Source organism: Stegodyphus dumicola, chromosome 5 (genome assembly GCF_044657685.1).
Source record: "Stegodyphus dumicola isolate Sdum_Otavi_A_Nest chromosome 5, ASM4465768v1".
Lineage (NCBI taxonomy): Eukaryota > Metazoa > Arthropoda > Arachnida > Araneae > Eresidae > Stegodyphus > Stegodyphus dumicola.
The window spans coordinates 79,185,142-79,211,862 of NC_140772.1; the positions used below are offsets into that span (position 1 = coordinate 79,185,142).

The 26,721-nt window shown below is 29.4% G+C and overlaps 1 protein-coding gene across 1 annotated transcript in view; it reads left to right on the forward strand.

The window, feature by feature from the left end:
* The first annotated feature begins 487 nt into the window (after nucleotides 1-487).
* LOC118190207 (uncharacterized) overlaps nucleotides 488-26,721 on the forward strand; it is a 44,505-nt gene continuing 18,271 nt past the window's right edge. Inside the window, exons 1-4 of the mRNA XM_035360882.2 lie at nucleotides 488-700; nucleotides 1,365-1,526; nucleotides 13,110-13,192; nucleotides 19,010-19,154. Of these exons, the coding sequence (XP_035216773.1) occupies nucleotides 595-700; nucleotides 1,365-1,526; nucleotides 13,110-13,192; nucleotides 19,010-19,154 (496 nt within the window). The 5' untranslated portion in view covers nucleotides 488-594. The remainder of the gene's footprint in view (nucleotides 701-1,364; nucleotides 1,527-13,109; nucleotides 13,193-19,009; nucleotides 19,155-26,721) is intronic.

A 26,721-nucleotide genomic window follows, 5' to 3' on the forward strand; every position in this document is an offset into this window, starting at 1 on the left:
CTTTAGTGTTATATTTGATTGTCACATGCATGCGCGAGAAGCATGCATGGGAAACGCATGGTGTGTAAGGCTCCTCTAATGGTGTGGAAGAGAGAAGAAATGGAAGAAAGTCATCAAGATCTCCTTCAATGTGAAATTCAGGGAATGATAAAGCTTTTACAGTTTTATTATATTTACCATAAAAGAATATTAAAATTAAATTGGTATATTTAATTCTTAGACATAATCTTGTCGTATTATTGTCCCATTACAATTTCAGAAAGGATTTTTTGATCGTGTAACAAATAATCGTCTGAAAAGTAAACATGCAAAATAAATTAAAGTCAACTGAAACAATACGAAAAAAAAGCATTTTCTTTATTTTTCAAATGTCATGTGTCAATCGGGTGGAATTCATCGCAGTCCATCATTAATGCCATCCTATAACGATGCGTTATGGTTTTCATATTTCCTCTTTCGTTTGTAGAGGAGGAGGAGCTTAACAATACAACTCCCGGTGAAACAGCATGCTGTAAACAAACGGTACTCTTGAAATTGCTGATTTGAATTATCTTAATGTTAGAAGTTTAATCACAGTATTGACTTGACTCGAAAATGACTGCTCCGTTCAGGTATAAACTTGGGTTATCGGTAAACAAACTTCGAGGTGTAATATCCATGAATTCTTCTATCAGATCATTTTCTGAAAATAGCTCATCAGGTAAAATCTGTGTAATGGAAACGGAAAGTATTTAAATGCAGAATTTTTTCTTTTTAAGAAGATGTTTTTAGTTAATTAGCTCTTTTTTTTTTTTTTTTTTTTTTTTTGTTGTTGTTGTATTTGAATTATGTTATATCGTAATATAATCTCAAAATGAGAATTGGTCATGTTCCTTAAAGAAAATGCGGTTAATTTATGAAACTTTTAACAGACTTAATATGATATGATAGAGGGAGTATTATTAAGATATTAGCTCACATTGAATTCTAATGTTGCAGAAGATGACACCCATGTTTTGAATAAATTTGTTCTTGAGAGATATTCTCACGAAACTTCGCGTAATCTGTATTCAGTGCACAACTATAGTATAGATTTTATTTATTTATTTTTTGAAGGGCCATATGATTAAACAGGTTTTTAAAATCCCGTATTTTTTTATTGATTTCTAATATCTAATATGTAATGAATCTTTCAGTCATTTTATGTAAAATCGATAACAATTTATATAAAAATATGTATATTTGATTAATGTATATATAGTAGTATATTTAAAAAAATATGCATATTTTATGCAAAAATATGTATTGATCATTTTTGAAATCTTGCATTAGTAATCAGCCAATTTATATGTATATTGAAATGTGTAATTATGAGTGTGTTCTAGATCTTGTAATTGTTACTAAGCAAAAAAGACTACACCTAATTGGAATTAACCGTCCAGAGAAAAGGAATTGCATTGATGATGAAACAGCCACACAGTTAAGACAAGCATTTGATAATTTTGAAAAGGATGAGGATGCTTATGCTGCTGTTTTATTTGGAAAAGGTATTACAAAGTTATGCAAAAGTATCTTTCTTGCTTTTTCTGTTTTATATGTGTATATGTATATTTTTATTTAGCTTCAAATTAAATTTATATCATTACAATCAGTAGTTGTTAAAAGCAGTATGAATAGGTCAGATCTTTTATTTTATTTGATATCGAATAAATTTTATGTTAATTAGTAATTATTCATGATTTGATGCTGTTTAACTTATTTGTACACTAATGCCAGTATAGTTTCATAAATTTTCAACATATGATTAGCTCCAGGGCATAATATAAATTACCTTTGTAATAAATTTATATGTTTTGTATTTGATGTGGTGAAGAAAAGCCTGTGTATCAATATATTTACAAAAAATAAGTTTACAATGTCTGATAAAAATGAGCAATCGCTTGATATGTTTTTTAACTGCAGGATGATATAATTTTAGTGTTATGGAAATTATTAAATTAACTAATACTGGCTATAAGCTTTAGAATTAAATTTCTTTTCAGTAATATCTTGTATGTTTTTTACTGTACTGCATTGCTTTAACGGTGAAATTAGTTGGAGTGCTTGCTTTCCCAATGTTATATTTTTGATTTATTTAATTTTTTTTTGTTTTGTGGAAGTAGAGCAGTTCCAAATAAAATTACATTAAAAAGATTTATTATTAATATGACTGAGAACTACTCTTATATATGCCTTTCATCTGGTGACAAATTTCTCACCAAATAGTTTTGGCGAGAAACTCCACGGTGTCATATTACTATCTAAATTTTTTTTCAACATTTCAAACTTTAAGCCTAAAATATCTCCAAAAACGTGGTTTTCGCACTTGCAAAAACCATGTATTGAACACACAATTTAAGCCAAAAATCTGAAACAAAAACAAAAAATTTAGATAGCAAAAATATAAAGTTTTTTACCAAAAATATTTGACAAGAATTCATGTACACAGTGATATGTTTTAACTTCAAAAAACATCACAGAATTGCACAATTCATGCAGCGAAGGAATTTACTACACACACCTAGCTTAAGTATATTAACATAACAGCAATAAATTTCAAAGAATACCATGTACACATCATTCTGTTTAAACTTAAAAAAACATGTACAGATTGCACAATCTAGGCAGCGAAGGAATCTGTGAACTACGCACACTCGTTTTAATAAATTAACATAACAATAAGTTTCAAGAATATCATGTACACAACATTCTGTTTAAACTTTAAAAAAAATCATCTACGAATTTCACAGTCTAGGCATTGTGCACTAATCAACAAAATAACTAAAATAAATTTCAAACAATTCAAAAAGCAACAATAACGACAGAAATTCACACTAAAAAACAATGAACATAACATTCTACAAAATAAGAACAAGAATAAAATAAAATGCACTTACCATAAATGAATGCTTCTTCGAACAGCAGAAATACCAATTTTAAACATCACCAAAACAATTTCACCACAAATTTGTTAAAAACATCTTCTCGCGTTTCAGAACAACAATGGAAAAATATATAAAACACAAAATCGCATTTCCGATTATAAGTAGGCAACATAGATTTAACATGCCGCCACATAATCTCTGTCGTATTTATATGACAGCCAGACTCACTACCCACAAAATTGATACCATCTTTTACAAATAAATGTTCAAAACCTTCTTCTCCTAAATACCTGTTGAATTTTCAGCCACCCGAAAAAATAGTTTTACCTGGCACGCGACTAGAATTTTGGCAAAACGTCATAAATACCAATTTCAGAGCATACTTATATGACAAATCTGCAATAAATTTAACTAGCAAAGGGATATGATAAACTCTTCAGGAATTCAGGTCTAGAAAAGGATTGCAAAAAGACTGAACCAATTAATTAAAGCAAAAGAAGTTTAGAATCAAACCTATGATAAAATTTGAGGATTTGTGTTATACTTCTCAGGATGTAAATTATAAAAAAAAAAAAAAAAAAAAAAATCTTTTCTTTTTATTATTATTTTTTTTATTTTTAAACCCAAAAAGGGATTAGTCCAGAAGAGCTATTAGTCTCAAAATGGCATTTTACCTTCAAACTGCTATAAACTGTTTGTATCACTTTTTAGATTGTTGCTACCAAATATTATCGCTGTGTATTTTATTTAAAAAAAAATTAAATAATGAAGAATTTGAAGTGGTTTTATTAGTTTTCTCATAATTCTTCTCTTTTAAATTTTAATTAATTTTTTTTGATTAATTTGGTTTGTCACTTTTATATAAAGAAACTGAACTACTTCTCACATACTATGTGGTATTCTTTTATCAAAATGTGTACAATAAGAAATATAAATATAATAATATAATATGTACAATATACAATAATGAAATTAATCATTTTCATTTTACTTTAAGTGCAAAATTCATTTGATTTTCCATTAACTTATTAGCCTTAATGAGCATGTTCCTGTGATAAATTGCCAAGCTATATATATATGTATGTAATAATAAAATTCCATAGTCAAGAATACACTTAAAATTCTAACTGTATGTTCTTTTCATTTTTAATGGCGACGTTCTCTTATTTGAAAGTACATGGAATTAAATCCACAGCCCCGTAGTCAAGTTGTTTTTCCCGCCTTTTCTACACGTACAGTTTTATAATGTTCTGGAAATATTTAAAGCGAACTGGATTGGCTGACGTCAATTCTTGAAGCTCCGCCTTTCCAGAGGCTATAAAAGGACTCGCAAAAGAATATCGGGGCTTTTTCTTAAATGTCACGATGCCGTAAACTTCATACAAAAAGTTATTAGTAATTCTTTTTATTTACTCTGGATATCTGATTTTGTAACTGCTATTTCTCCTGAATAATAATAAATGGATCCTGTTTTTTTTTTAAAACTTATCGTCTGATAATTTAAGCTACAACTAAAGCTGGAATATCACATATATATATAGTATGTATATACTGAAAAATAGATAAGTCTTAGCAAATGTGGATGGCGTAGCATGTAGAATTCATAGAACATAAATAGCATAAAACATAGATCCGTACTGAAGAAGAAACTTGGCAGTCAAGGCAGATTAAATTCCATTTTTATTTAAATTGACATTTGTCATCACAATTGCCTATTTCCAGAAAATTTTCATTGATACTGTTACAATAGAAAGATAACACATTGAAATAGCTTCTAATTGAGTAAAGCTAAAGTGCACAATCATCCAATATTTTGGTTTTAATTAGAAAGGTTCCAGTTCTTGAAATTTTGAGTTCAGTTTCTGAAAAAACTACATCATCATGATTACACAACCCATGCAAGATGGATTGATCTAGAAATGATGCAATCTGCTAAAGTTATTTCGATTTTTTTTTAATAGGGGAAAGGAATTAAGGGGTTACTGCTAGTTCAAATTTTAATTTTGATTAACATATTTTTTATCTTACATGTTTGCATTTATAACTTACAGCCATAAAAAATTTCATATTAGGTAACTGATATTAAAAAAATATACAAGTATTGAAATTTAAAACATATAACTTGTATATTCAAGTTATGTCTTTTAAATTTTTAAATGAAATTCTACATTGCCTTACAATAATAATATGGACCATATGATTTTGTAAATGTAAAATAAGAAAATAAAAAACTTCATAATTGTATGTGTTTAGGGAAGGCTTTTAAAACTCTTCAAATATAAAATTTTAAATTTCTTCAAATATAAAATTTTAAAATTAAGGCTATGTTATTACAATTTTTAGAATAAAGAGAGGGAATTAAGGGGTTATGACTAGTTTAAATTATAATAAAGTTTTAAATATTTTTTATCTTATACACATATATACATGTACGAGTATATATATATTTCCATGTTATAATATTATGATATTTTCCTTCTTTTGTTTATAAATAAATCAAGAAACTGGATCTGATAAAGATTATATATTAGGTATACATTTTTAAATGTATAATATCTTTTGCTTCCTGAGGTCTATTGTGTAGTTGTCAAACTGGAAAATTTTCAAAATGAAAATTAAAAGAAAAGAAGGGGGAACATAAATACAAGTTCTGAAAAAAAGAAGATAGTCCTCATTATCCTTTCTGGCTGGAAAGTTCATTATAATGGTCATAGTATTCCTGGTTCAAAAAGAGGGGATATCAACTTCACTGGTCATGTCTCTGTCCTTTTTCTGAGCTGACAAACTGGGTTAGACTGAAATGTCAAATTTGGTATCTTTGGCAACTTAACTACTGATCTCTTTTAAAGGATTTTATCTAAAGTATCCAGTTTTCCCTAGATTTCCCTTTTTATTGTTGCTGCTTCAGAATCTGCATTTACTGTGTTTATAAATTATAAACAGAGTCTTGTGTTGCTTTGGCATGTTCTTCAGTTTTGCAATATTGCTTAGCATTTACCTTGCTTTATTTTATTGCAATATGCCAGAAAGGGAACGAGGGCTGACTGAAGAAGAAATATGAATACTTTTTCAAGGGCTCATGAAGTGCTAAATTATAGCACATGATAGAATAACAACACAAGGTATTGATTGTAATATAACTTCCTTCCCATTCTTTCAAAAGCTGTATGCTCTGCACAATTTCCCGTTCTGATTTAAAAGATTTTTGTTGTAGAAAATTGTTGGAAATTTTATAATGTAATAAAATATGTTTATACAGTAAACCTCATTCTCTTAGTAAGGTTGTAAAATCAATAATAATTATAAAAAGGAAAAGATAATTCCAATATAAATCTAAAGCTTTCCATTATGGTTTCTTTTTGCTAAATAAGTTAATATTTTTGGTGTGTTGCCCTCCATCTATTATTAATAACTGAAAAATAACATTTACTTGCTAATTAACATACTTTTTATATATAGAGAGAGATCTATAATAATATCCTCCATTTTCTAATTTTTAAAACTAAATTATATTACCCAAAAATATAATCATAGCTTTTGTTTTATTCTGCTGATATTTTTTGACTGAAATTAATATAAATTAGAAGCATTCAGGCAATGGAGCATTGCAATAAGCTATTTTTGAGTTAAATTCTCCAGATTCTAGTTTTTGTCCAGAAATATAGCATGTTCATGCAGGTTTTTGACATTCACTTAATTGAGTTTAGATTTGAAATCTTTTAAAAATTTAAAATTTTAACATTTCCTTAAATTTAAAATTTTTAATTATATCTATATAATTCAGTTTTTATTTTTTAACCATCTTAAAAAAGGAAAAAAATCTGAGTTGAAGATCAAATAAATCTAAAAGAATAAGAATATCTATAAAATAACAAAATAAAGTAACTTTATAGTACAACATACAGCAGAATTAATCCTTGTAAACACTTTCTAAAATCATTTAATTTTGTAAGGTAATTTAAAATCATTATTTAAAAATTCAGTTTTAATTTTTTTAAAAGCTGTAAACCATTATATACGAAAACAGAAAGATATTTCCTTTTTATTAATGGAAATATACATTCTTCTCTGTGTATGTCTAAGTAATCTGATTTAGAAACAATTGCTCATCAGAATTTTCCCTCTGTAAGGAAAAATATCAGGCAATCTAGTCACCAGTCCCTGTATTTCCCTTTTGTGAAATAAACACATGCCTCTAAGAATGAATCCAATTACACACAAGGTCTGTTCTTGCAAACAGGAAGTTACTTTTTAAAGGTTTGGTTTGGTTTATTTAATTATGGCAAAGCACACTAGGGCTATCTGCCTAAGGGAAGGGATGCCTTCGTGGAGCTCTTTCTAAGGGAAACTTCCTCGTATACATATTATACATGGGGAAAACCATGAAAATGCCCATGCAGCATCTGGCTGCATGGGCATTCGCGGGATTCAAACTTCGGACTGAACTACCAATGTTCAGCAACTTTACCGCTTGGCCGCTGGTGGGCCCACAACTTTTTAAAGAAAAAAATACATAAGTCTCAATAACCCCTATCTTTTTAAGGATCTTACAACCATCAAAGCCCAGAACCCCAAAGATTAAAAACCTTTTAATGATTGTTTCAGTTTTTTAAAAATTGTTCTCTTTATGGATTAAATTTCATTGAAATTTTTCTATATTCGCTAAAATTACTCAATTTTATGAATGTTATAATTGCAGCATTTATTATCCAGTTCTTTTTATGCATGTTTCCTCAGGCATTTTCTCGTACATACTTCCATCCATATGGTTATGCATTTATGCATATAGTTATCCATATGATAGTGCCATTATATCATATGGAATTCATATTATTGTACACTGCAATCCATTAAAATTGCAATACCAGGTGGGAATGATTTGATGAACGTAAAAATTACATGAAAGAAAGAAGAGATTGGGATATGCAAAGAATTAGTATTTCACCGCATATAGATGATGCAAGAGGGAGAAACAACATCTGAAGCACTGGATAAAAGAAAAGTTGTGTAGTGGATTTCTCATTTGGAAAGTACTTTGTAAGATCAGAGTTTGTTCAGAATGTCGTATTATGTGTCGAATAAGAAGACGACATGCTTGCCAGCAAGTGTTGGAATTCGATAGAGGAAGGATGGTTGCCTTTTGTGTATGTGGATTATCATTCCATGATATCGCCCATCGCACAGGTTGACATCCAGCCACTGTCATGTGAATATGGAATCAGTGGGTTGCTGAGGGTCATACTGAACAGCATGCAGGATCTCAATCACGCCCAGTATCCACTTGTATGGTGCATCAACGTTTGCGGCAGCATGGCTATCAGCACATTGACCATTACTTCAGCTTCCCTTGACAATGCAACATAAAGAGAGACTGTGACTCTGGTGTGCTGAACAACAGAGCTGGAAACAGGAGTGACACAATGTTGTCTTTTCAGACACGTCTTAGTTCTGAGTGCAGTGTTCTGATGGCTGTATACACGTCTGGAAGTTGTTAGAAGACCACACGTTACCTGCTTGCATTTGATTTTGGCATAAGAGCCCTTTACCTGTGTGATGGTTTGGGCAGCCATTGTGTATATAACAAACACATCTCCAGTTCAGAGCAGTGGTAATTTGAATGCAAATTGGTACATTTCTGACATCCTACATCCAGTGGTCGTGTCCTATCTTCGAGTCCTGCCAAATGCCGTTTTTCAACAAGGGCATTTGGCAAAACCACATGTTGCACATTGTGTTCTGACGTTCCTCAATACAATAATAATAGTATTTGACTGCTGTTCTGGCCTGCATAGTCTCCAGATCTGTCACCCATTGAAAACACCTGGTCATGGTTGCTGAGCGACTGGTCCGCCACCCCTCTCCAGATAATCTGATTAATGAAGTGTGGCATAGACTTAAAGCAGCATGGAATGACTTGCCCATTTCTGCCCCCTGTTCAATACCATGCTTAACTGGGTAAGGTTTGTTCTAGCTGCCAGGTTGGCAGCTGTTTCTACTAATTTCACACCTCTGTAAACCCTCAAACTGCTTACAAATTTAATCATTTTGTCTTCATGCCATACTGTTCACATGCAATAAATATCTTTTTTTATATTTGCTTTCCTTCATGGTATTGCAATTTTATCTTCCAGCAGTGTATGTGCATAGCATACATTTTTCTCCTAATATAACAGATCTGTTCTTTTTAAAATACATTGAGCTATCTTTTTGAGTGAAGTTAAATACCAAATTAAGGTTCATAGTCATAAAAATTTGTATTGTAACAGTGAATGTGTATATTTTACTAGATTACTGCAATTCCCATTCACAAAGTAAGCTTCATTTATAAAATCTTATTTTCCAGATTAATTGGGAATGATAGCTGCACAGACTAATGGAACAACCTTAAAAAGAAAAAGAAAACAAATATTAAAAATAACAAAATTTCAAAACATGTTTTAAAATTTCATGATCCAAACCACTGTGTTATTTTTCAAAATGCATATTTATTGTATGTTTATGGAAACAGTAAATTAAACCATCAATAATAAAGTTTATAATTTACAGAAACTTCCAACATTTAAGACAAATTGCTTTTGAAGACATTTACCCTAGCCAATGTCTTGACGAACTTAGTGCCAGATAAAGCCTCTTGTGGACCCTTAATAAAATTTAAATTTGGGTCCTGATTATGCAGGTTACTTACATTTAAATAGGAAACTTCAGATTTCTAAAATGCAAACAGTAATACAGTAATAATTATAAACAAAGAGTTTTCTGTTGTATATTCATTAGTCAGACTTTAAGAATTTTTTGTTTTGGGGTTTTTCATGCAACGCTTTCAAATTTAAACATGTTTAATCCATACTATAGAGTTAATTGTAGAACATACAAAACTAATTTTATACTGGAAAGCTCTGCAGTTTGACTTTCTACTAACAGTTATGTTTTAAATTTTATTCAAAATATGTTACCTTCTAATAATAAAGCTTACCTTAATGCCTGAAGTCCCTTTCAATCTACCAATATCTTGTTATTTCCTGTCTGTTTCGATGGTAATTTGAATTAATTCATCTCACTGTCACTTTACTTAAGATTCCAAATGAACTATTTATTTCCTGTACCATCAAAAATTTATCCTGCAAGCTGCTGCATTCTTATCATCGTGCACCATTCTAGATTAAACTCAAAGCTTCTAAGTAAATTTTTCTTCAGATATTCTGTACCTTTTTTTTTTTTTTTTTGGTAAACTTATGCTCTGTCCAGATACTTACCATACTGTTTCTTCCTTTTATACTGTATGTTTTCATGTTGGTCCCATTGCAGACTCATTCACATCCATAAATCGAAATACTAAAATTTGTGCAATAAATTTAAAATCAGACTTTAATGGCAGATATCAAATGGAAAAAGATTTAATTCACAGCACAAGGGATAGAATAAAGAATACAGGAGGATGCCAGTAACCACAAATGGACATGGAATATTATTGCTTTCTTGATGAAAATTCTAAACTGTGTACTGAGCTTTTTAATGTCAATTAAGACCATGAAACAGATGTTGGTTGCTCCTCTGCTTGCTATAGAGCCCGAATCTCTTACTGTGTAGTTTTTAAAATCAGATAGTTTTGAATAGTTGGGAAAAGAGTTTTGAATTAATTTCATTAAAATTACAGAAGATAATAATACCAACCTTTTTATAGAGCAGACTTCTGCCAGAATGTAATCTTAAGGTTTAAATTATAAAGTTTCCAGAAAAAAGTTGGAACATTTTATGAAAATACTTTCAGTACTGAGAAAAAATAGTTTTGTAATTAAAAAAAAAAAAAAAAAAAAAGAAACTAACTTTTTTTTTTTTTTGTATAATACCTAAAGAACAAGAAGTCTAATGTGTAAAATATTTTTTCATTCACCATGCTTTTATAAAAACAAAATATTCCATTATGTAATTAAATATATTAACAATTCCAAAAATCCTTGTAGTTGATTATTTTGTGGAGCTGCATCTACTGAAATTAATAATGAGTGCTATTTTACTCAGTATGAAATTAGTACAAACAGTGATTTAGTTCATTAAATTCATTCTGTGATATCTTCATAGAGTGTTGAAACTTCTCTCAACTTTTGTACCTTATTATTAAGGTTCTTCTTATTATTATTATTCTGCACTAGAAGCACATGTCTGAGATTAGTATTTAAGGAATAAAGCCTGTAGCCCCTCTTTAAGCACATTGTATCTGCTAATGATGTCTTATAATGAAAATACATCATATTTATCAGATTCTATCAGCTTATTACTAGTGTTTCTATATTCTGAAAAATACTTGTTTTTGAAAATTTTATTCTATTCATCGCTGTGGAGTAATAATACAGAATCTCCAGTTTCTCCAATTATTGCATGTCTTTATTGTTTTACAGAGGTTATGGTCTTAATACTCCTATAGGTAATAAGATGATAATATCATAGCTTGATTAACTACTTAATTTTCTAAACATGTAAGTAGTTGGATTTCCTTTCAGACTTTTAGTTTATGATAGAGTTGTAGTTATGTCGTTGCTTATTTATATTTTATGATTGAAATAAACACTCATTAGCCATATGAGTACTCATGTTCATTTGAATAAATAAATACTCATTGATCGTAACCTGCAATTAAAAAATATAGTTAAAAATTAAATTAAATTTCAGATGTATTTTTCTTGAACTAAATAAAAAAAATAATCTGAAAGGTTTCAGAATTTAAATCACGTCCAAAAGAGCGTCTTTTTAACATTTTGTGTGTTACATTTATTTATTAAATATCACATTCTTCGCAGTTAAACCATAAAATTCAGTTCAACATCAATATCGCAAAATAGTTTTCAATTGAGTATATCTTTAGAATTTCCAATACAGAGACTCACGTGCTGGAGATAAAAATGTTTTTTCTGTACAACGTTGCCATTGCTCGCTTTGAAACCCTTGAGTTTGTTAATTAAAAATTGGTTAAATTTTTACAAAATAGGAAATCAATAATAAGACAAATTCCAAATTTCAAATTTGGTCTTCCACATTCCCATATTTGTGAGAGGTTTACATCATTCAAAATTCGATGGCTCTATGTACCTTTATGCTGTATCACAATGCAAGAAATATAGCACATACATTTATGCAGATTTTTCATTATTTAATTTCTTTAGATATAACACAGGGCAATAATACTTTGTGGCAACAGTTTGAAAAGTGATTCGCAATTTGTAGTGAATTGACGCAAAATTGCTAAACATAAACAATAGTCCTTCAGGGACAAAGCCCCTTTGAACAAAAAAAAAAAAAAAAAAACTTCAGAAACTTGAAACTACTTTTTACAAAATTTTTTACATTAAGTATCAGATTTGAACAGTTTTAAAAATATAGATTTCAATAGATCTTTTATAGGAAATCTTTGATTTGATTAAGAAAGAGTTTGTTTTCGTATATGTAGTCATTTTAGTCCTCTCATTCTCTTTCACATTTTGAATAAAAATTTTGTAGTTTAGAATAAAAATGTTTTTAATATTTTAAGTAGTGCTTTTTAATAACAATACAGAGTATGGGATATCCTGAAGTTCAGGGCATCACACAGGACCTATACAAAGGCTGACTGAAGAGTTTTAAGACTGTCTTTAAAATGCTTTCTTGATATTACACATGATAACCCTCTACTGGGTTTTGCGAAGATCATAGATAAATGAATCTGAACCCGCAATTTAACAGCAACTGCCTTCATAAGGAAGAGAAATACCTATAAAATTTTACTGTGGCAGGTGGGAAAAAATCTCTGAAAATATGGCAAAGATGTGATTGAATTTTGTATTAAATGTAGAAAAGACCAGTAATGAAGCACTTGAAATGTTACAGCATGTTTGAAATTCTGAAGCTCTTAGTTGTGCATCAGTATTTCAAACATACTCACAGGAATATGCAAAAGATTGGAGTACATTCTGGAGGCTATCTGTTTTAGTTAACATGTGCCAACACTGTCAACGCACAGACAGACAATGAATGATTATGATAAAAATCACCTGAAAACCACTTTGCATATAGCTACAATTAAGGAAGGGATGTACATGCATATGTGTATGCTGCTTTCTTTTTCTTGTTAATAGTTATTGTGTTTCTAAGGAAAGTTTTTAAAGATAAAAAATGACAAATTTATCTATGTATGAAATTCAGTGTATGTAAATTTTAATTTTTGGCACTTTTCAGGTGGTAATTTTTGTGCAGGCTATGATTTAAAGGAAGTTGCAAAAGGAAACTTTTATGGTATTTGCAGTGAACATGGTCCTATGGTATGTAATTTTATATCTCAAATTATTTTGTTTCCATATAATGCCCATTAATACCAAATTTAATCAAAAATCTGTAAATGAAATTTCTTTTAATATAATATTTTTAGGTCGGAAATCATATATTGGATTTTTTTTTAAGTGCTATAGCAATTTATTGGTATGCATTTCTCATATAAATACAGGGTTAGCAGGAAATAGTGCTTGGCTTTAAAAGCATACTAACTGTAAATTATTAAACATATTGAAGTGATTTGAATGTTAAAATTGTCATTAGTTTTTAGGGATGTAAATTAAAAATTTTGATTTGAGACTTCTATTTTTGTGGAGAACAACTTTAGTGTATAGTTTATTTGGATATGCTTCACTTCATCTCTTCCATTAACTGAAAATAGAATTTCATATTTTTTTAAGGTTTTGATCTTTTCGTAAGACAAGAAGGCATTCTCATGCTAGACAGGAAGCTTCTCATTGTAACATATCTATATGTATCATGTGAAACATTTATGGAAAACTGAATTGAAATGAGTAAACCAGTCCCTTATCTAGCAAATCTCATTCTTATCATTCCATAATGTCTTGAGGAGAATATATCAAGAATTCTGGGCATGACGAAAAGATTTGAGATCTCCAGTAGCTATTGTAGTTATGTGAATTAGTGATTGCATTTTGATTACTGGGCATTTCCCTGAAATAAAAATCACTCTTTCTTGAGCAAATCAGATATTTGTTAATTGTAGCTATATGCAAAGTGGTTTTCAGGTGATTTTTATCATAATCATTCATTGTCTGTCTGTGCATTGACAGTGTTGGCACATGTAAACTAAAACAGATAGCCTCCAGAATGTACTCCAATCTTTTGCATATTACTATGAGTATGTTTGAAATACTGATGCACAACTAAGAGCTTCAGAATTTCAAACATGCTGTAACATTTTAAGTGCTTCATTACTGGTCTTTTCTACATTTAATACAAAATTCAATCACATCTTTGCCATATTTTCAGAGATTTTTTCCCACCTGCCACAGTCAAATTTTATAGGTATTTCTCTTCCTTATGAAGGCAGTTGCTGTTAAATTGTGGGTTCAGATTCATTTATCTATGATCTTCGCAAAACCCAGTAGAGGGTTATCATGTGTAATATCAAGAAAGCATTTTAAAGACAGTCTTAAAACTCTTCAGTCAGCCTTTGTATAGGCACTGTCGTGAATTTTGCAAAGGAAGTGCTGACTTAAAAATTAGAAAGAATAAAGAATAAATTCCAACTGATTATAATTTTTTGTTACGTGCATTCGCAAAATGAGATATAAAGCCATGAGCAGCAGCAGAAGACATCCACTTGTTGAAACAAAATGGGAATAGCTCCAGTTACTCAGATATATTTTTCTAAATCTAAAACTGATTACCATATCATGTTTTAAAATAATTTATTTTTGCTTAAAACCAGCATGTAAAAGCAGGTATTTTAGCATGTAATTTTTCTTTTTATAATTCCATTTAATCAATGTGAATGTTTCTGAAGTTGAGGAAGGTGGAATTAAAACATTCAGTGTTTACATTCTTATATACTGTTAGCATATATTAAATGAATTAGATTAGTATGTCAAAACTAATATTAACTCTGGGAAATAGTATTCTTTTAAATTAATCATATAATATATCATATATCACTGATACGTGAAATGCAATACATCATATAGCAGAACTTCTTAAAATTAAAATTCTGATTATGTTGCTTCAATTATGTGTTATACAGTCAAACCTCACTTAACAAGCACTTCCCATAATGAGTGATTTGCAAAACAAGCAAAACAAAAGTGAAAAAAATCTGCTGTGTACACCACATGACTTCCTTGTATTAAATTATACACATTTTTTCTTGCATTTCATTTAAACTGATTGGATTGAATTAAATCTACTTCGCCGACAGCGCATAAACCACAATACAATAAATGCATTCTTTAAAATTCACTCTAGTATTTGTTTACCGTAGCGACACTCTGGTGCTAGATTCACTTAACAGTATTAATAATTATATAACAGTTAACTTATATAATAATTATAAAATGGAAACTAAGTTAACTGTTATATAATCCAATATTTATATAACAGTTAATGTATATATTTCGTTCTTATTATAACTCATAATGCACAAAATCTATATCATTTAAAGAATAGAATTATCTAATCGTTGCCACATGTTCTATTCAAATACTATAATAAAGCTAGAATGATGCATAAAAGAAACTAAGCAAACAAAACAAAAAAGAAACAGTTTTTCACAGACGATTGAGTATTTCTCATTTAATTAATTCTATTTTAAAAATTACGAAGTAAATCTCAAACACTTATTGCCTCGAAAAAATTCCAGAAAGAATTAAGCATGATTTAATTGGCAATAATATGTGAATGCGTAATCTTTGTTGTTGCGAAGCTAAGTTTCTCTAGATTGGCAACAAATCCACTAGTCTCCTGTTTCAAATGTAAACATCAATGGCCATCATTAAAAAAGGCTTAGCAGCAATTAAACAACTTTAAAATTGCTGATAATTCTAAAAATATTGCACACAGATTTACTAAAGGCATAAAATCCTTAACCGGAAGATAAAAACAACATAATTCAATCATTTTTAAAGCAAAAAATGTACAATTTACCAAAATATAAGAGTAAAGAAACTGAGATCACTGAGCTGGGTAACAGAGTGGATATATATATTTATATACGTTTGGTGCGGCCGATTGCAACCAAAATATGAGGTGCACATCTACATGTTATAGCAGTCCTGTATACAAAATTTCAACGTTCTGAGGCTACTCGTTTTTGAGTTATGCGAGATACGTACATATGCACGTACATACATACGTTCATACAGATGCCACAAAAAATTCTCTTCAGAATTAATTTTAAAGCAGTTTTATAATTTTTTTGAAGGAAAAGAGAATTTTATTTTGTCCTTACATACAGATATCACGCAAAAACATCATTAAATTGCATTCGATAGCGTTCAAAATGGATATTTTCGGTGAAATATGCTGCCTGAAACTTTTCGCAATTACAATACTTCCTTTTTACTTCGTACAAGGAAGTAAAAATGACCTCCTTAATAAGCAGTGTTTTGCAGAATGAGTGGCATGGAGACATAGTGACATTACCATGCAGGATCTTGCCTGCATCTCCTCTTGTCAGTCTTTGTTTAGCACTTACTTGTTGCTTGTGAAAGTTGTATTCAGACATATCATTATGTATTTTTTAATGTAAAATTTAAGCATGCTTTCATAATTGTTCCCAAAGAAAAGGCCACAAGAAGATGGGTAAGAAAAGAAAAATCACTGTAGAAGTCAAACTCCAAGTCACTGAGAAGAGAAAGAAAGAGGTGTGAACATGGTTGACATGGTGTTAACATGCATATATAATCAGTCTGCATCAGCAGTTTCTGCTGTCCTCAAAAACAAGGATAAGATAAAGAAGATTGATGCTTCAAAGGGTGTTACAAGTAATTTTATGCAATAACCACATATTCTCAAGTATGTTGAAAGATTTTTTCTGTTATGGCTTTGTCAGGGATGGAGGATGAATTTGTGGGGAGTCTTTAAAAAATAGCTTATGCAAAGAAACAACCTTCCAGCAAGATAAGGGAAATGCTGAAAGCCTTGTAAGAAACAATCACTATTTTGAAATATTTCTCTTCTAAATATAATGTCTGTATTTTAATAGAGTTGTCTTTACTCTGTTATTTTAAAAGTTAAATGGAAAATGCGCTTAGATTATGTAGGTACTTTTATAAGATTTGAATTTTAAATTATAAAGTTGGAATTGGGATAAACAGTAACTTCCAGAAAAATAGAGAAAATATTGTATGATAATTTCAGATAAGTACAGAAATTTGCCAAATAAAAAAAAAATCATATTAACCTATAATATTTAACTGTATTAGCTAATTATCAAAGCTATATGCATAATTATTTGTCTAGCTAGTTAAGTAATCACAATTAATCTAAATTAGAAATAATTCTTTGACAATCTAAGAAATTAAAACTTTTTGAGCTTATAGTTCTAATAATATTTTCTTTTCTTGTCTCAGCTTAAGGTTTAATGAATTTTTGTTAAAGGCATTTAATAAATTTGATGCTTATAAGAATCAGTAAAAGCTGTCATAAATTCATAAAGTAAGAGTATTTATAGATGACTTCTGTTATTCATTCAGCTATACGTAAAAGAATTTTGGTGTTTTTATTCTTATGTATTTCATTCTTATGATTTAAGAGAAGAAATGTCATACTACAAGCAGATGTTCATTTGTTTAGGAGATTACTTTTTATTTCACCATGTCTACTTATATTTTTTAATGAAATGATTTTATGTAATTCCTGTTATCTCTCATAATTTTTGCCCTCTTCCTTGGATGTTTCTTTATTTATCATTCTTTATCATAATATTTTTTGGGGCTCTTTACTTATCCACACTTTTCTTTAAAGCAAATTTCGTATTATAAATTCAGCCACTCTTTAATTTATGTATTTTCTGTTCCTTTTATTTTGAAAGGGAAAAATTGAGGATTAATTAGTTGTACCGAATAAAAATACTATACCTTAATTCAAATAAGGGAAAGTGATTGAATTATACCACAATTAATACAATTTTTATTGCAAAGTTTTTTGTCTATGGATTAACTGAATTTTCTTTTAGCACTGTTTATCAGTTCATTGATAAGTAAACATAAATCTAAAAAGGTGAGAAAATTGCCAGTTTCTTGAAAATTATAATAATTGCTGAAAGATAAAATAATGTTAAATAATACTTATGCTGATAATAATTTAAAAGAAGGAAAAAATAAAAGTTCTAAATTAAAATAAGATGGTAATAAATTTTTTTATTCTTGTTTGTAAATTGCTTAAATAGTGTTAAGATTGATTTGAAATGAAACATACTAAACATGATGCATGCTGTCTTCAAAAAGTGTAAATGAGGAGGACATGATCAACACAATAGATAGTATTTGGTCCTTCTCATGAATACTGCAAGGTTAAACAGATGCATTTAATGAGCCCTCATCAGCATGAAATGCTTTTGCAGCAGTCAAACATACCCATTATCTGTTACATGCTTAAAATAGTGCATAGCTTAAAACTTTAAGACTATGCATAATTGTAAGAGCTAGAAGAACTGACTAGTGGGAACAAAGGAGAGGGCATACTCTATGTATGTATACAGTAACTGTGTTATGTGTGATAGTAAATAATTTTTACAAGGACTGATAATTTCTTTAGAATATGATGAATATGTATCTGTCATATTAAATAAAAATTATGAATGAATAAATGCTTTCATGCATTGAATTGCTACTAAAATATTATATGAATATACTTCTTAACAATGTGCAAAGTAATTTTTTGAAGAAATGACATATAAAATTTCAATATTAGTATAATGAATTGTTATTTATTCATACTGAAATGTTGAATTGCAATAAAGCTTGTCTGAAACTTAATTTTTTGAAGAAATTTTATATGTTACATTAATATTTATAGTATCTTATTTTATTGACAGAAAGGAAACTAAACTTTCCGAAAAATTAAAAGGAATTATGTATGCGAGTTACAAAATTTCATAAGTTTTATCTTCTAAACATTTCTTTACAGTTCTTCTCAATTAAAAAAAAAGTCAGTTTGTCATAAATTATTATCTGACATGCTGCAAAAATGGAAAATATACTTCTTTATTTCTTCCTCTTGTTAAAAGTATACCCTATTTAAAATTTTAATAAACATTTAAATTTTGATATTACATTTCATAATTGCCTTCATTTTTATTCTTCTAGGGTCCGACAAAGAAACTTCTAAAGAAACCAGTTGTTGCTGCTATAAATGGATATGCAGTGGCTGGAGGTTTTGAACTGGCATTGTGGTGTGATCTTCGTGTTGTTGAGGATAATGCTGTGATGGGTTTCTTTAACAGGAGGTTTGGTTAGTTTATGCTATTTTAGTTTAATGTTTAATCTTTAAAACTTCAAATATGGGAGACAACCATGAGATTTATCATTGATTTGAAATATATCAATAGAAATAAAATCCTTCTTTGATATATTTGATCATAACAGTATTTGAAACATTCAAAAACATTTCTGAATAATCTTTAAAAAAATAATATACATCTGTAATATTTATATAAAAAGAAAAAAAAACAAATATTTTATGTATATGTCATCATAAAATTTTAATGTTTTTTTAGCAAAATAATGCCTTTGTGGAAAAGTACATTATTTCTCTTAATTCTGTGTTAAATTAAGAAAATTAATATAAGTTAGAAACCTTTAGTAAAATTAAAAAATCTGACCAAAGTATCCATAAGAGAAATAGTTTAACATATATATACATAATAAAGTATCCATAAGAGAAATGTAATTAAGTTTAATATTTAAATTTTTGTCGTGAATGCTATATGTTGATACAGACCAATAAAAATTTATTCATTTATTTGTATACCCACACATGAAAGAAAAGTGAAAATTTTTTTTTTTTTTTTTTTTTTTTTTTTTTCCATCAAACATAAAGTATTTGAAAATTTCAGAGTTTAGCTCTGAAACTGTGAAAGCATTAGCTCTAAAACTTCGAAAAACTAATGGCTTAGCAACAAAGGATGCTATTTTATGCTGTATATCAGTTTCTTTTTGAAATGTGTTTCATTGTGTTTATTATTGATTAAAAACTAACTATGGAAGTTCTGATGAAAATATCTGTTTTTGATGTTATTAATGCTTGCAATATTTAGTGCTTTAGTTTGCTCACTTTTATAAGCTTCATGTTGTAAATATGTGATGCATGGAGAGATTGTATGTGCTAGAAAAAAAGTTTCAGTATAAAATAAAATGAAAATTTTAATGCTATTTTAAAACTTAATCACTTAGTTTTTTTTTCAAACATTGTAATTATCTATATATATATATATAATTTAAAGTAAAGTAGAAAGAACAAATGATAAAAGGCCTATGTGATAAAAAATTTTGCGCATTGTGCTGCAAAATTAAGGAAATTAGAAGATAAATTTTAGTATGCACGCTAAAAAGTTGCTAAAAACTGTAACTCCGCAAAAACTTCAACATAAGCAAATTTAGTAGAAATGAATTGTGTTAAAAGAGAAATATACAACATTTGAATATTTACAAGTAAAAATTAACAAAAGTAGTAAGCTATATGTTAAACTAATTAAGTATATTTAAAACATAGTAAAACAACTAATCAATTAATCGAAGTAAAAATAAAAATAAAATTAAAATTAAAAAGCGGTAAATGGATGATTAGCCCAATTCGAAGTTCTTTTTGGCACGTGAGGGGAAATTTTTTCAATGAAATTCGAACTAAGTTAATTCTATCGTGTATTTCGCCGAAACAGACAATTGAAACTGTACACGAAACATTTTTCAATGAATTAAATAAACTATGTCAAAAACTTTAGTCTCAATTATATATATATACACACACACACACATATATATATAGTAAAACAGGAAAAGAAAAAAATACTTTTTCATAGTTCATAATTTCTAATGAAAAGTTGTGTTGGTTTGCTTTGAAGATTCTATAAATATGCACATTAAATCAAAAGTAAAAAATATAGCAAAGAAAAAAATGAGATTAAAGAAAAGAAATGAACATTTAAATGTGAAATCTTTTTTGGGGGGGGAGAGGGTAGCAGGGAGGGGAGAATATAATGTTACTTATACTTAATAATATTAAGAAATCAAGTTTTGGAATATTTTAATGCACAGCTGCTTGTGCAGCAACCCATTTTATCTCTAAATTATTGCTAAGATTTTACGAAGAGATATAAAAAGAAATTAAGTACATCATTTGAAGTAAATGTAGGAAGTACAGTATCCCCCAAGTAGCGTAAGACATGCATATTGTAAATTCCTTTACATTTTAAATTTTACATGAGCTGCATTTGTAAATTGCATAAGTGTAAACTTAGTAAGAAAGTACAATAGTGTAATATTATGTATGTAGGATGTAGTTGTATATCCGAACTGGTGCAACTGTCTTAGAAGACGACAGGAGTTATATAACATATGGAGTTATAGAGTTACGTCTGTTATGGAACATAACAGATGTAATTAACATGAAGATGACACATAAAAAGAAAGAAGAGGAGAAAAATCAGTCCATAGCATCATAAAAAATATAACAACATTATAATTCAGTGTTCTTTCAATTTTCAAACTTCATTGTTGCACTCGTCTCACATCTCTCTGAGATGTTGTCATGTGATGTTGCTGGTAAGCGCATTGCCATTCTTACTTATAAGACAAAACAAGCAAAAGAGGGGTAAAAAATCAATGTCTTGGTTGTGAATGTTCAGTTTGTGCACCACCATTTCATCTTATCAGCAGTAGGTGATGTTATTGTGGGGCTTTCACGCCATCCTATTTTTCGTACTTTGTAATGATCAGATGAATGAACTTTCATTATCTCATAAGGACCGAAGAATTTGGGACGAAGTTTCAGTCCAGGTCAGAACTGGATGCATTGTATTGCCACTGGTCTCCGAGCTTGTATTTACTGGCAGGTTTGCAATGTTTTTTTATGCTGTCTTATATTTTCTTTTTTTACACAGAATATGTTCCATTTAGCTTCAATAACACATTCGTTTAGCTTCACTAGCTATTTCAGCATTCTTTGGTGTCTAAAAAGCTTCAAAGCTTCAGCTACATCTTTTCCATGTATGTAACTTACTGTAGCTTTCGATATGTAGGTGATAAATTCAGAATTATCTGATATGCTTTTGGAAAAAATTCAGCAATTTGAGAAATTGTAGTATCAACTGGGATGCCAGAGACAAATAATTTTCTTTCTCTTTTCTTCCTGTTTCTATATGATAACCAGAGTTATGTTTGGTAAAAAATGAATTATTAAAAATTAATCATACATATGGCAATATTAAAAGATAGGTTAATAAAAGTCTTGTATGGCTTACAAATGAAAAATTTCTTATGCATGAAATTAGATATCTTAAATTAGAAAAGGCAAAGAGGAAAGTTGTGTGTTTGGTAGACGCACTTAGCTGATCAATGTTTATGTTTAAAGAGTGTTAAGTGTCGCTATGCTTTTTTTTTTTTTAATATTTGCTGCACTATTTATATTTGGGATGTAAACTGATGACAATTTCTGCATTTGCTCCGGATATCTTCAACTGTAAAATTTGTTTCTAATATTTTTTTCCCTTCTCTTCTGGCATGTTTATTTGCAAAGTTTATATGAACTGATAATACAGAAAAATGCTAACTCAGTATTTGAAAAATTGGAATTGGGAATCAATATTGGGAAATATTAAAATATTTAATTTAATCATTCTTTGTTTTGAAGCTGAGGATAACAGCAATTTGTAAAGCAATTTAAAGTGGAATCCTAAGTTTTAAGACTTTTATTTCAGAAAAAAGTTTAGATGTTATTTTTATGTATTTAAATCAGTGCATTTTAAGATTCTAATAATACAATTTAAGTCTAATAATACAAGGATGTTACAATCCTTATTATTATTATTATTTAATTGTATGATTAGCATTCTGCAAACTGTTTTAATGCTATTTTTAAGATATTATGAAATGAATTGAACTTTAAGATATGAGTTTTCTACTTTAGTTGTTAGGTGTTAATAACCAATGTTTCGTATTACGATTGCTTTTAAGAAATTTGATCAAACTGTCTGTATCTATAGTAAGACTGTCTTCATTAGTATCCCAGAATATTCCTAAGATCTTAAGTGTCTCGTTTGAGTCATTGACTTTATGTGGATAGATTTCAAACACTTCTTTCCATCTTTCTATCAGCTCAGGATCATTAGATACCCATTTATGCAAGTTCCTATTTGCTTCACTCATAATTTGTTTAGCTTCCCGCGATTAGCTTAGAGCCTCCTCTGTGCTGTCTTGTCCTGTAATAGAGTCATCAATATAAATGCAAGACTTCAGTGTTTCAAGTGCATCCAGCTGCTCATCTCGATAGTTTTGTATGTGCTCTTTAATTGCTGCAGCCAACAAGAATGGACTTGACTTAATTACAACATTTACACGCTTGAATCTATATGCTGCTAAGTTTAGATAATTTAATTGTGTGTTTTCCACAAATAGGACTCGCACAGCATCTTGATCCTTTTCTTCAAAAGCAATCTGCAAAATTGCTTTTTCCACATCTGCTGAAATTGCAGCTTTATTTAATTGGAAATTAATTATCAAATGGAATATGTTAGGATTCAAATTTCTTCCTGTCCATAAACAATCATTCTGTGATAACTGCCTCAACTCATGTGAGCTGCCATCAAAGACTAAGTCAAAGTCATTAAGTATTTCCACCAATTCAGTGGTACAGGAACAAAAAAATCTGATGTGTACACCACGACTTCTTTGTACAGAATATTAAATTATACGCATTTTTTCTTGCATTTTATTTAAACTTATTAAATTGAATTAAACCTACTTCGCTGACAGCGCATAAACCACAATCGAATAAATGCATTCTTTAAAATTCACTTTGTTTACCATAGCGACACTCTAGCGCTAGGATTACTTAACAGTATTATATTTCATTCATATTATAACTCAGAATGCACAAAATGTATATCATTTAAAGAATTATCTAATCGTTGCCACATGTTCTATTCAAATACTATAATAAAGCTAGAACTGTGTATAAAAGAAATTAAGCAAATAAAACAAAAAAGAAACAGTTTTTCACAGACGATTGAGTATTTCTCATTTAATTAATCCAGTTCTTACTTCGCGAGAAGGCAAAAATACATAAAAACTCAAAATATCTATATTAAAAATTACCAAGTAAATCTCAAACGCTTATTTCCTCGAAAAAATTCCAGAAAGAATTAAGCATGATTTAATTGGCAATAATAAATGAATGCGTTATCTTTGTTGTTGCGAAGCTAAGTTTCTCTAGATTGGCAACAAATCCACTAGTCTCCTGTTTCAAATGTAAACATCAATGGCCGCCATTAAACACAGGCTTAGCGGCTATTAAACAACTTTAAAATTGCTGATAATTCTAAAAATATTGCACACAGATTTACTAAAGGCATAAAATCCTTAACCAAAAGATAAAAATAATATAATTCAATAATTTTTAAAGAAAAAAATGTACAATGTACAAACATATAAGAGTAAAGAAACTGAGATCACTGAGCCGGGTAATAGAGTGGAATATATATAAATATATTTATATATGTTTGGTGTGGCCGATTGCAACCAAAATACGAGGTGCACATCTACATGTTATAGCAGTCCTGTATACAAAATTTCAACGTTCTGAGGCTACTCGTTTTTGAGTTATGCGAGATACGTTCGTACGCACGAACATTCGTACAGATGCCACGGAAAATTCTCTTCAGAACTAATTTTAAAGCAGTTTTATAATTTTTTGAAGGAAAAGAGTATTTTATTCTGTCCTTACGTACAGATATCACGCAAAAACATCGTTAAATTGCATTCGATAGCGGTCAAAATGGATATTTTCGTTGGAATATGCTGCCTGAAACTTTTCGCGATTACAATACTTCCTTTTTACTTCATACAAGGAAGTAAAAACACTTCCACTATCACATACCACTTTCACTTTAGTAAAGGAGTATATTTAATTTAAAAAGGGAAAAGACAAACATTTCGTTCTGCAGTATATCAGGTATTTCAACTATGATAAAAAGACAAACATCTATAATCAGGAACAAACGTATAAAAGGAAACTAGAGTTTTCGGTAATTCTGAAAATAACAAGTTTAACTCCGACAAAATTTATTAAATTAATTTATTATTGGTTTATTCATAATGATTCAATTCATTAGAGAATTGGGGAGGGCTTAATAGTTTAGAAGAAATCTCAAAATATAAGCAACAGATTGCTTTCAAATATAATTTTGCCCGTAAAATATCTGTAATACACAAAGAAGGTTAAGATTAAAAATTTGTCAATGATGTCATTTCTGAATTTGCAGATGGCTGCCAAAAACCCTAGCACTGACTCTGCTCACTCCTCTTTTGTTTCTGATAGCAGTTTTTAAAATTTATTTGCCATGCCCATGTCTGCTCTCTTTACTTTGTGTTTAGTTTAGTCCTTTAAGTGCATTTGTTGTGTCCATGATACCTTGTAAATATTGGTGTAAAGACCAGACTTTTTCCAGGATAATTAGAAAACTTAACAATGTCCATTTTGTGTGTCTGATCCTTGATCCATTAAGACAATAATTTCTCCTTCTGTGAAATCTTTGCTGTCTTGATTGTGCCCTTAAACATACCACATTTTTCATGCTTTCTGTAGTGCAAACTTTTATCATTCACTATCATCTTCACTATTGAAATAGATCATTTTATATCTCAAGCTATTTTTAATATAATTTCCCCATCTTCATAGATACAAGGCATGTCCATAAAGTAACTTCTTCAAAATAATCACAAAAGAAATCTATATAATTTTTCTAACATTTCTTTGGGTTATCAAAACACTGTTTATAGGCATTAAAACTAATCATTCACAAAATACATGTGGTTTAAAATGTGAGACCTTTTCAAATCTGTGTCCTTTTATGGATATCTTAAGCTTCGAAGAAAGGAAAAATTAGCTGGCTATATATAGGGAGAATATGGTGGGTGTCACTGCACTTGAATGCTTAGCAAGGTATTGTTTTTCAGGCAGTGTTCTTTGGTGTTCTAGCATTATCATGTGAAAGAAACCATTGCTCAGAATTAAAAAGTCCCTTCCTAGCACTCCTTGTTCTGTTTCTTAATAAAAAAAAAAGCACATCCTTATAAAATATGGATTAATTTATTGATTTTGAGGGACAAATTCATGGCAAATAAGTCCTTTGTAATCAAAAATGCAATCAGCTTACCATAATCTTTGATTATGGTATTTTTTGCCCCTCTTTTATATATTTGGAAGAATATTTTCCTTTCCATTGTGCACTTTGCCTCCCCCTTCCCGTGTGGTATAGACACCAGGTCTCATCGCCTGTAATGATATTCTTTAAGAAATTGTTGTCCTGTTTTGCAGTAGTTAGCAAATACTCACAGCAAGCTTTTCTATCTTCTCTTTGCTTTTGTCTTAGGCACAAATCAAACATAAACTTCCCTCATTTTCTGATTTTCAATTAAAGTTAACCTACAGCTTTCTTTGCTTATCCTGTGCATGTGCGAAAGTTGCAGAGTTGTTATATGTCTATCAACTTTTACAAAGAACTAATTTTCTCTACATTTACTTCATTCTTTGTCCTGATTTAAGCAAGAGGCTCCCAATTTTCGACTGTTCTCCCACTAACCCAATTTGGGACATATTTCTCCCGATTTTCTGTTATTCTTAAAATTTCTTATGATTTATATGTAGCTTAGCTTAATACTTCGTTATTTGCACAAAAGGAATTTTAAAAAAAAGTATTTTGTGCATCTGAAAACGCATAGTTTTTCTCTAGATTATATATAAAAGAAAACCAAAGTAGTTTCATCATGTTTCATCATGCTTCATTTGCATCAGTTCTGCTTTG